A 12,570-nucleotide genomic window follows, 5' to 3' on the forward strand; every position below is an offset into this window, starting at 1 on the left:
GCACCTGAAATAGTCTTTTATTTATTAATTACGGTGCAAGTGGTTTGAATTTGATAGCAAGAACTTGATGGGACAATTGGACAGAGGTTCCGAAAATAATTACCCCCCCCCCCCTCATTAGCACCAGTAACACTTTGTTGAAGTGCTAATATTATATATGTATACTACGAGCGTCTGTATTCTCTTGCGTAGCAAGTTTTCGCAGGAAAGCAGTATTGCTTTAACTGGAACCATAGGGTTTCTAAATAAATACATACTAATATGAAACATACTAATATACTAATATGGAACATAACATACTAATATGGAACATTCAAGGCGCACAAAAAGACAGCTAAATGGTTCTGGGGTTGTGTGTGTCAGAACTACGATCTGATTATAAGGGAGTAAGTAATGGAGTAAGTATAAGGGATAAGTAATGGGGGACTCCGGATTAATTTTGACCAGCCAGGACAGGCGTGTGGTGGAAGCGAAATGCCGTACTAAAACGCTGCTGCCACGCAATAAAGTGACGTCAGAGTTGTGACCACGTGATTGTGACGTTTCTTTTATCTATTTTTTTTTAAGGAGAAACACGCGGCTTGAGATGGCTTGAGTCTTTGCAGATCTCGGAGGCCAGGCGAATTCGGTGGCGATTTGCTACGATGCCGCTAGAGGACCGGAGGAGGCTTCGCGCAGAAGCCAGAAGTAATATCGGGTTTAATATCTCTCATACAAACTCATGAGAGTGAAATAATCAGAAGAATAAGAATGGGCTGGGGTGCGTTTGGCAGGCATTCGCAGATCATGAACAGCAGGTTGCCATTATCCCTCAAGAGAAAAGTGTATAACAGCTGTGTCTTACCAGTACTCACGTACGGGGCAGAAACCTGGAGGCTTACGAAAAGGGTTCTACTTAAATTGAGGACGACGCAACGAGCTATGGAAAGAAGAATGATAGGTGTAACGTTAAGGGATAAGAAAAGAGCAGATTGGGTGAGGGAACAAACGCGCGTTAATGACATCTTAGTTGAAATCAAGAAAAAGAAATGGGCATGGGCAGGACATGTAATGAGGAGGGAAGATAACCGATGGTCATTAAGGGTTACGGACTGGATTCCGAGGGAAGGGAAGCGTAGCAGGGGGCGACAGAAAGTTAGGTGGGCAGATGAGATTAGGAAGTTTGGAGGGTCAACATGGCCACAATTAGTACATGACCGGGGTAGTTGGAGAAGTATGGGAGAGGCCTTTGCCCTGCAGTGGGCGTAATCAGGCTGATGATGATGATGATGATGATACAAACAGGCAGGTACAGTAATAGAGCAGCAACTCCCAGGTTTATTTTATGCGGACGACATTGTGTTGCTCGCTAACAAGCAAAGTGATTTGCAACGTCTGGCTAATATCTGTGGACAGGAAGGCAACAATTTAGGTTTGATTGAAATTTAGTGTTAGAAAATCAGTTGTTATGGTATTCAATGAAAACAATGAACAGACAGTGGAGATGCAGGGCCAAGAAATACCTCGGGTAACAGAATATAAATACCTTGGTATATGGATAAACGAAGGCAATGGATATATGGAAACACAGGAAAAAACCATATACAGTCAAGGGGAAGAGAAATGCAGCCATAATGAAGCACAGAGCGCTATGGGGATACAATAGGTACGAGGTCCTCCGAGGTATGTGGAAAGGGGTAATGGTTCCAGGACTTACTTTTGGAAATGCGGTTGTTTGCTTTAAATCAGGGGTACAATCAGGACTCGACGGGAACCAAAGATCAGTGGGTCGCCTCGCATTGGGCGCTCACGAGAAGACTACAAATGAAGCTGCGCAGGGGGATATGGGCTGGACGGCTGGACTAGTTTTGAAGTGAGGGAAGCTCGCAGTAAAATTGAGTATGAAGAACGGCTGAGGAATATGGAAGAAAGTAAATGAGCTGGGAGAGTGTTCAGGTATCTGTACAGGCAAAACATTGATTCACAGTGGAAGAAAAGAACTAGGAAGCTTACCAGCAATTATGCGGCCTGTGGGGTGGGCAACACAGAAACAAAGCAACAAAGAACGTCAAGTGGAAAGTCAGAGAGGCTGAAATAATCTCATGGGTGGCGGCAATTTGGAAAAGAAACCTGCAATGAGTAACTACTTAAGAGGAAAAAACGAAATCAGGAAAGAAACCATTTATGATAACTCAAAGGGAAGCTCATTACTTTTCTAAGCGAGATCGGGATGCCTTTAATAGAACACGCACCTATAAAGCGAGATATAAGAAGGAAGAAGAAGCATGTGCTTGCTGCGGTAAAGCTAGGGAAACGACGGAGCATATTTTATTAGAATGTGAAGACGTCTACCCAGCGGTCGATTTAGGCACCACTGGCCTCCTTGAAGCCCTTGGGTTCAGCGGGAGCAGTGGTAAAGCAAGCAGGTCCTCAATAGACATAAGAGGCGATTGGAGGATTGGTGGAAGAAAAGTAGGGAAACGACAAAAGACGGAGACGTATAAAAGCACAGTTCGCAATAGGGGATCAGAAAATGTAGACGTGGTAGTTCATACTGTTTTTTTTTTTTTTTTCATTAGTTAACCTAGGTAGGATACATTAGACAGCATAGTAGCAAGAGCATGGTGGCGCCACCCACCACCCCGTTCTAAAGGGGACGCTCATAACATCCATCCATCTAGCCATAGCTTCGCGTGCTTCGTTGGGAAAGCATGGGCCGCTGGTGCGCAATTACGGGCCTGCGGATCCGCAGAGGAAGTTTGTTCATTATTCTATGACAAGGTCGTAGCGTGGTCCGCGAGCTTGGTTGGAACGGGCTCTCAGCCGCTCTCTACGCTGCGCGGGGTGGCACGGGTTCGTTCACCTCCAGTATACGTCCTCGCGCGCTGAGTGCCGACGCGAAAGCGAAAGTGGATCGCTTGGTGAGAGCGCGCCCGTCGCCGCCGCCGCTCGATATCGAACTGTACTTGAGCTTCGGCGGCAACGTCGTACGGGAAGATGTCGGATCTGGAGCCAGAACTGCGCTCTGTCGACGTCGACTCTCGAGGCTCCCGATCTCCATCGTCAAGCCCGCCGCACGAACCTCGCAAGAACGGCTACAGCGGCGGCGAGGCTAGCCCGCCGCGGCAAAATCGCTCGGCGCACTCGTCTCGGAACCTCCTGCTGGACACGTCGTACGCGCCCAAAGTGCTGCGCAAGACGAGCGACTGCCTTGTTAGCCAGGAGCCGCCGACGCACTGCAATGAGTCCAAAGTTCTGGTGCTCTACAGCGGCGGTACCATCGGAATGGTTCGGGACTGCGAAGGAGGCGGTAAGTGGCGATGTGCAGAGACGATCAATACGCATGCCGACTAGCTCGCGAACGCGGAACAGGCGAAAAAAGGAAATATGAATTTGTTTGCAATGTAAACTCTCGACCGGAGAGGCTGTCGGTGATATAAAGTGATATCATTAAAGCCCCGAATTCCAGTCATTCACTGTAGGCTGCCGCGATGGGTGCCGCGCGGGCACCCATCGTGCAATCCAGTTGATTTTGAGGGTTTATACTTCATGCTTCCTTTTTCTTTCCAGTTTCCGTGCAGCTTAATTTGCACAGCTGTAACTGCTTTGCAATGTCATTAGCATACGCGCGCCGCTTTTTTATAGAACGTGCGCAAGCTATGCGTGCGCCTCCGAGGGCACTCTAGGATAGATAAACTTGCGTGTATCTGCTGCAGCTATCGCATATCTACACGCTAATCATTGGCGTCAGCGCTCATTTCTTTTTTTACGCTTACTTCTCTATCTGTTCCTGCAGTGCTGCGGCCGATGCCTCAAGTATTGGAGAATCGGCTGCGCACCTTTCCTCAGTTGCACGACGCGGAGTATTCGAGCACGCACTTTACGCACCCGAATAAACCACCGTTGGTGCTTCCGTAAGTTGACGACTTGAACAGTCGCTTGTATGTGCGATAGCTTCGCGGTTAGAAAGAAAAATAACTCAATTTACTGGCACCTAAAACAGTACTGGGACGAATGTTTAGGTCGCAGATGTGTCTGCTATAGCCCTTTACAGAACCAAGACAGAACAATGAATGCTGTATTTCATTTGAAAAGCGCAGCACAGCAAACTATATGTATATAGAAAAGAAAGTGTTCCTGTGATATCGACTTGCATTGGGAGGACCTTTCCATTTCGAAAGCAGAAAATCTAACTGAACTACTTGTAGCAAATAAAACTATCTCTAGAAAAAGACATTAAAGAAAGAAAGAAAGAAAGAGAAGCCATGAATGAGAAGAGAAGAAACTGAGGGGCCCGACTTTTTGTTAAGCACAGCCGCATGAAGCCAACAGATAATGATGCCAGGGAAAGCGTAAGGTAATTTCTTTGTAGTTTTAATTGAGGTGTAGGAATGATAAGCTAAAGCAACATGAAAGGGGATGAAAAAAAAACATTGCTTTTTACTAAAATGTCTGGGTTAATACTGTATTTAACTGTGCCTATGGAGTTGACATAGGGGATAATCATATTGTATGTTATGCATATGTGATGCTTGTATAAATGAATGTATATGGCTCATAGTTTATCAAACTTAGATGTGGAAGAGATCAGTAGGTTTACCTTGAATGTTAGAGGTTACTCCCAAGGCTTTTATGTGCAGTTAATGAGTGTTTCTGTTCTTGGACAGTAATTGCAGCTGCTCCATAGCAATTGCAATACTCTCCCACAAGGCTGATGTTAGAGTGTAGCTGGGACAAAGTGGAGAAAGATGAACAGGTGGGAGAGTGTTGCACTTATTGGGACAGCCAATTCATTATGCAACACCTACAAGGGTTTGAAGAGAGTCCTTGTATCAAATGATATAAGGAAGGGCACTGTCGAAAGAAGTCGTGCGACGGCTTTCAAAACATTTGTGCAGTCAGCTGCACCATTGAGGTTTCTCCCCTCTATCAAAATAGTATTATACTCTTAAAAATTATCTTCATTAAATTTCTTGTTACAAGAACTGGTACAGTAGGAAAACAGTCCTCAAGTGTGTTGAGCACAAACACAGGAATTTGTGTGCTATCTACCAAGCCAAGGTTTTTCAAGCTACACATATTCAAACAAAACCTTACCAATCAGTAATCAAATGCCTTCATTTTATTTGTTTATTTATTGGTTACCTGCATCGCCCCGTAGGGCATTACAGCAGGGAGGTTACAGACTTGAATGAATACATGAACAAATTATTTCAATGCGTGGAAAAAAGTATGATTTTCTGTGATGTATACAATGCTCGATGGCAAACTGTTCCAATCTCGAACAGTTCTAACATAAAAGGAATAACGGAAGACGTCACCCCTACAAGAAAATTCCCTGGCCTTCAAACAGTGGTCAAGTCGCTTAGATATGTAGTGTGGTGCCTGGATATATTGTTCGCGGTTTATACCTGTTTTAAAATAATAAATATAATGGAAAAAATTTTAATCTGATATGCCTTCTATGATACTTCAGCTCTTGCCATTTAAGTTTAAGTTTGCTTTCTGTCATGCTAAGCTGCCGGCTATACTTACCAAGAACAAATCTAACTGCCCCGTTCTGGATTTTTTCGAATTTATTTATAAGCTCAGATGTGTGTGGGTCCCAACAAACACATCCATATTCAAGTATTGAACGTACATGACTGAAATACAACTGCGTCTTTAAGTTACTCAGTAAATGATTAAAATTGCACTGCAAGAATCCCAAAACTGATGCTGCCTTATTTCCAATATAGTTAACATGCTTGTTCCATCGTAAATCAGAAGTAAAAAACACACCTAGATATTTTAATTCCTTGCTTATGTTTAGAGTTGAATCATGAATTCTATACCTATAAAGATGATTAGCTCGTTTCCTTGTGAAGGTGATGTGAGCAGTCTTATTTATATTTGATGACATATCTCAATGCACACACCAGTCTGCTATAGTATTTAGGTCAACTTGCAGGATTTGTGAATCTGAAATGGCATCTACGACTCTATAAACAACACAATCATCGGCAAACATCCTGAATGAAGACTGTATACCAGTTGAAATATCATTAATGTACTATAAAAACAATAGTGTCCCCAACACTGAGCCTTGGAGAACTCCCGACGTAACTGATGCATAGTGCGAAGATATCCCGTTCAGAACCACAGCCTGTTTCCTCAATGACAAATATTCGGCAATCCACGCTGACAAGTCACTGACACGCTGGCAATCCCTGACAAATCTTTCTCCTAGATTAAAAAAATACAAGTCCTTAGCGATGTCAGACTTTTGTCTAAATTCACTTTTTATTGCTTTCAGCAAGGCCAAATGCTCTGGCGAATTAGATGCCTTGTTTCTTTGATAATTTCGTCGCTGTTGTCGAACAAGGGCACGTAACTCGGTGTTAAACCAGGGTTTGTCTCGAGCTCGCTTACTTGATATAACTCGTGATGGGACAAAAGCTTCACATAGTTCAAACAATTTTAATTTGAAAGTATTCCACAGTTCATATCTAGCTTATCTGCAAGTGCATCAAAAGTTGGAAAGAACGACTCGAAAGCAGCGCTAATCGCCTCATAGTTGGCCTTGCTGTAGGCATAAATTTTTCGACTAGGTGTTTTTGCAACCTTCACATACAGAACTGATAAATCAGCTAGAACAACGTTGTGATCGCTCAAACCTGGCAACACCTGTACATTGTATACAACATCAGGTACATTACAGAGCAAAAGGTCGAGTATGTGACCCGTTCCGTCAGTGCGCGATGGCTCGTGCACATACTGATAGAACGAGTTCTGATCTAAAATATCAAAGAAAATTGAGTATAGGCTCCCTCGAGCAGTACCCCTTGGTTCCCCAGCTGACCAGTCAATATCCGGAAGGTTAAAGTCCCCCCCCCCCCCCCTAGAACAAGGCATTCATTGTTAATAGTTTCAAGAAAATTGGCTAAATGAACTAGTGGTTCTACAGAAGCACCAGGAGTCCTATAAAATGACCCAAGAACAATTGCCTTCTCATTCGGCAGCCTTACTTTACAAAAAATCAATCCAGAAATTCCATTTGCACGCTCGGGATGCCATTGTGGACAAGAATAAACACCCCTCCGCCACGTGCACAGCGGTCTCGACAAAAACACTCGTACGTGTCCGGAAATACTTCAGTGCTTGCGATAGTCGGGTCAAGCCAAGCTTCTGTTCCCAAAACAGTGGTCGGTTGGAGGGTACGAAGAAAAAAGTGAAATAAATAAAGAATCTCAACATACAATGAAACAAAAGAAAAATGACACTTTAGGATGAGATATCAAAATACCTGAATGAAATGTTTATTTTTCACGGAAATGTGCAAAATACACTGAGAATAAAAAAAGGAAAACCTATTTTGAGGAACTTTCTCAGCAATAGGCATTTTCTTTCTTTCTCTCTTTTTGTTGATTGTATGCAACACCAGGCAGACCACTCAAAGCAAGCTTCCTCCCAAGCAAGCTATGGTGTCTTGTGAAACATGTACAGAGAGTTCTCGTCAGATGAACAGGGAACATGGGCTGCACCAGCTGTGTTAGACTACTGCAGTCTTTCTCCTCTGGTTGCGTTTCCAGAAGAACCGTGCTTCTTCTTTCTCCTGCTCTGATACAACAAATGATGCTTATCATGCAATTTGTTGGCCAAAGGCATTTAGCCAGAAACTTCGTGCTCAACGAAACACGGCAAAAAATAAAAAGCCTTTATTTTTTTGCCTGTAGGCAAATCTTGTCCCTTGTATGGGTAAATAATTACTGAGGGCTTTATAACAAAGCTTTATATTCAGAGCTCCTAAGTACACGAGAATGCAGGAAATTATCTTGTTTGGCATCAACAGAAATAATTTTGATAAGGCTTATTGCATTTAACAGAAGATGGTAAAATTTACTGACTGCTGGGACAGATTTTTATAAAGCCACTCATTTCTTTTTACAAATCACCATATTTTAAGAAATTGAAGCATCTGTAGTAAGCCTTGTAACACATTGATTAAATATAAACATATCAAATTGCTGTAAACTGTACATAATTGGACAGATAAAGTGTAAATACACTTTAACTGTCCAATTATTTAATAATTTTAGATGTCCAGTTATTTATTAATTAATCTATGTGTTAACACATAAGTTAATCGTATAAAATTTCTGTAAACTGAGCCTAATTAGACATCTAAAGTGTACAAGCTTGGTTAATGTATTATGCACCACTTTGAACTATACCAGCCGTTTGGTAGTAGCCAGGACTCTTGCATGACAATTTGACGCCAGCACTAAATTAGCACATCACCTTTGTTCACTTTAGACAACGGAAACAGTTTACCGAATTAGTGTTTTTTATGCTTTTTACATGTACAATTGAACCTCATTGTAACAAAGTCGTATCCGAAATGAAAATGTGTTTCTTTTATCCGACGTGTTGTAAGCATATACGTGTTATTACTTCGTAATATCCAATAAAATTATGTATAAATGCTCATTATACCAATGTCTGACTGCTTTTCATAGGGAAGTTAACCCTGAGCTACTGCTTAAGCACACCAAAACAAAAACTGATACGTATTTTCTTAGTTATAGGAACTCTAGCACATGTTTCTTTCGTATAAAAGGATGGCACTTAGGAGACATGAAGTTTGAGTATATAAGCTGTATTTCATTTCGATATTTAAGGCTGGTCTTGAAATGTCATCTGTTCAACATTACCATGACGTCATAACAGTGACACAGAGCTACATCTGCTGATGCCCGTGTGGCAATAATAAGGGCTAGGTATTATGATGTATCCCATTAAGCAAGAGTTCCTATACACTTGATAAGGAGGTCTTTCCTAAGAAAAAGGACTCGCACATGGTGCTCTAAGTTTTGTGTGCAGAGTTTTCCGTCGACCTTATCTCGATTAGATATGTCGTTACGAGGGCAGTGAGGAAAAACAAGATATGCAAGTGGGTGCGAACAAACTGGCACATCATTATACGACTTCGGGGCACTCATACCAGAACTCTGCAGGAGCTCGCCCATCACGTGATAAGGTCTTCTGCCCTGGAAACCAAGTCGTGTGAGCAAGCAGGCCTGAAGCTGTTTTTCCATTAAGCCAAGCAGGAAGTGCCAGGACACGGGGCGGTGCATATCTTCAGCAAATGATAAGGAAGTCCAGCCATCGCAAGGGAAAGTTTCTTTATGGTTGCTTCGTGCTTGGGCTAATTGCAGTGTGGCTGGTAGTTTTGAAACACATCTGTGCTGTGCGGCTATTGATAAGTGCAGAGATGGAGCACAGCTGATCTGTACTGCTGTAGTCTGTAGTTTTTGTTTTCTATTTTATAGCACACATGTTTAGAGGTAAGGCTGACACGTCCTTGCTAGCCTATCTCAATACTGCTGTGCTCAACTTGGAGAAAGCGACAAGAAACAGAGTTTCTTAGTTCAAGATACTTTCTCTGGGCCAGAATGCCAGGAATGTCTGTAGCATGGAGAAAAGGGTCTGTTTGATGAGATAGTACCTGTGTTTCTTCACCTGTTTGTAAGTTCTACATTCTGTATCTAGCTGCTGGCATTACCAAAAAAAGAACTCTGTCAGGATCTTTTCATCTTCTCATAAAGCTTGTCTGCATGTTGCCAGTCATAATTACTTAGCAGTTTGACGATTGCATTGCAGGTTCTATATGTGCAAGCAAGATTTGTATGAATGGAAGCTCACTTCTGTTGTTATAGACGTGCATTCCTAAAAAAAGAGGAGTTTGCACCCTTCTTATATCTTGTTCTAAACAATAAACGTCATCTGTATTGTATGCTCAATGCATTGGCAGGCTAGTTGGTGCGAATCCATGAATACTTTGTTTAGCGCAAAACAACAGACACAAAAAAGACGACAGGACAAGGCGCTACTCTCAACTGTGCGAAAGTTGAAATTAGCGCCTTGTCCTGTTGTCTTTCTTGTGTCTGTTGTTTTGCGCTAAACAAAGTATTCATGTACTGTATGCGTTTACTTTTTTGAAAACTTTTCACTCGTTAGATTTCTGTCAAGATTGAGTGCTATGTCATGCCAATGACACGCATGCTGTTCGTGCATGCAAGATAGACGACGAATATTGTTAAGCTCCAAAGGGCACAAACTTTTTTTAGGGTATGTGTGTCACCGTCTGCATGTATCTCCATGGCAAAATCTATCACTTGAGCCAGATTTTCTGTGGCTTGCTGTCAGACACCCTGTGTGTACCATGACTAATAGTGTTTTTTCCTAGTAGACATGTTACAGGAGCAAACATATCGTTTCATTCTAACCATATAGCTTGAAACAGAAGAATTAGTAGGAGCAGAGCTGTGAGGAAATGTATTGTGCAAAATTCAACACAAGGACATAGTAAGGGACACAGACAACGTCCTTGTGTGCTACTACATCCTTGTGTTGAATTTCGTGGAGCACATTTATTTCTTCGTAGTTTGAACCCATTGAGCAGAAATGTGTTCAGGCAAGGCTCAAATTTGTTGAGTTTGCATTGAAATGCCTGTACTGTGAAGCAGCAGTGTGAACTATCTGGTAATTGCTCCAGCTTTGTCATGGGAATGGAAATAACAATGGAAGAAGACCAACTCAGGTTAGACAGGAACGTTAATAAGGTAGTTGAGTGGTGTAAACAATGGCAAATGTGCATTAATTTCAAAAAGACGGTATATATGCTGATAACTTTAAAAAAGAAGCCACTGCTATATCGCTATGGCACAGAAATCACTTTTTTTGTCAGAGGTAACGCAATATAAGTACCTGGGCTTGTACATAACAAAGGATCTTTCCTGGTCAAAGCACCTTGACACAGTAATAATAGCAAACTGTCGCCGCAAGTTGTTTTTTCTAAGACTCATATTAAAGTCCTCCACACCAGCAGTACGTCTATTTGCATACAAAACACTTGTCCGCCCCGTTTTAGAATATTCTGTAGTTATATGGGACCTGTTCACTAAAAGCGATATAGGAAAGCTAGAAAGCTTACAGAAAAAAGCAGTTCGATTCATCTACAATACATATGGGCGTAGTTCTGTTACTAACCTTTTATCTTAGAGCGGCTTGCTTTCTATAAGTTATAGAAATTGTGTATGTTGCTTAAAATTCTTTTTCCAACTAATAAATGGTCACTACAACATTGACACATCTCACATTATCACCTTTACAACAGGTTACGCTACCACACAACGACACTCACTAGCTGTAACTCCATTTACAACACGTGTCAACTGCTTCAAGTATTCCTTTTTTCCTAGAACTATAGTAGATTGGAATAAGCTGGCTGATAAAATTGTAACACAGGACTCAGTATCACTTTTCTAGACATATCTTTAATAAAAAACATTTTTTGCACTTACTGAGATTGTTAGTGATAGCACTGTTTGACTGTATGATTGGAAAAATTGCTGAAATAATGTTGAAGCGATTGTTTTTTCACTTGTGTGAAGCGCTTGTGCAAAGAATTTTTTTAGTGCAGTTCCCCATTTTTGTATTTTTTTTTTGTTTTGTAAACCTACTCGTGTACCATGCTGCTAAGATCTTGTTTAAGATCGCAGTATTTATAAATAAATAAATTAAAAAAATGGGCCAGGAGGCTGAAATAGTTGGTGGAAAATTCTGTTTTTTAAACTCGTAGGGTTTTTGCAAGGGCTTGAGAATCTACAGTTTTCTCCTTGCGTTTACTGAGTTGCCATTCTGTTTACACGGAACACTTGTGCCTGTTTTGCTTTTACAGTTGTACGGGGGATCCCAATCGCGTAGTGTACACCATTTACGAATATGACCCACTGCTCGACTCATCCAATGCCACTATGGACGACTGGGTCCGTATTGCTCTCGATATTCGGGTGAGCTTTTTTTGCATTCTTTATTTTTAAAAGGGTATGGCTAGCTATTGTTGCCATCATCAACTGGACGCTGTCTCACACCACTAGAGCACATGCTTTGCTCTGCGGCTGATGTCGCGGTGGCAATGGCCCACTGCCTGTATGTCTACATATGACAGATTCTATCGCAGGTGTAGTAATTTCCTTAGACTAATGAAAGGTGCCAAAATGCTTGTGAATCCAAGGCACCATTATATTCTACTTGTTTGGACCTAGGGACATGTGTTTGCTTTTAAAAGGTGAGCAGGAGGAGGAGTTTATTCTTATTAGAGGCATTTAAAAGCACTCTGTTGCTCAGGCGGTGTGATTGCCAGCCTGCCTAAGTCCACCGCTGCTTGTCTGCATTTAATTTCTTGTTTATTAAAAGCTAATGTGATTGAATTGTGGGGGCAGTATTTTCAATCGATGACCTTATGCGATACCATTGGCTAAGCGCACGAAACTAGTTGTGATTAAAACAGTGGCATGGATCCCATCAGTGTTCACAAGACATCAATTTCACGAGGTATACTTCTCAAGTGCATTGATGGGATGGTGATCATACCAGTAAGGCATCATGCCGTACATTTCATCGTACAAAAGTGAAAGAATCCGTCTCGGCATTCTTGACTGTTTGTGCTTATTGTAATGGCCATTTTTGTATTGATTTATTGCGGAAATAAATTGATGGGTGGACAAAAAAAACTTGTTTCAATTGTTCAATATTTCTGCTACATTC

The 12,570-nt window shown here is 41.8% G+C and overlaps 1 protein-coding gene across 4 annotated transcripts in view; it reads left to right on the forward strand.

The window, feature by feature from the left end:
- The first annotated feature begins 2,128 nt into the window (after positions 1-2,128).
- LOC126533200 (L-asparaginase) overlaps positions 2,129-12,570 on the forward strand; it is a 90,130-nt gene continuing 79,688 nt past the window's right edge. Inside the window, exons 1-3 of one of the 4 annotated variants that reach the window (XM_055071655.2) lie at positions 2,129-3,289; positions 3,776-3,893; positions 11,702-11,813. In XM_055071655.2, the coding sequence (XP_054927630.2) occupies positions 2,977-3,289; positions 3,776-3,893; positions 11,702-11,813 (543 nt within the window). In that variant the 5' untranslated portion in view covers positions 2,129-2,976. The remainder of the gene's footprint in view (positions 3,290-3,775; positions 3,894-11,701; positions 11,814-12,570) is intronic. The other 3 variants (XM_055071654.2, XM_055071653.2, XM_072289416.1) reach the window with 3 other exon arrangements.

The sequence above is a fragment of the Dermacentor andersoni genome, chromosome 7, assembly GCF_023375885.2.
Source record: "Dermacentor andersoni chromosome 7, qqDerAnde1_hic_scaffold, whole genome shotgun sequence".
Classification (NCBI taxonomy): domain Eukaryota; kingdom Metazoa; phylum Arthropoda; class Arachnida; order Ixodida; family Ixodidae; genus Dermacentor; species Dermacentor andersoni.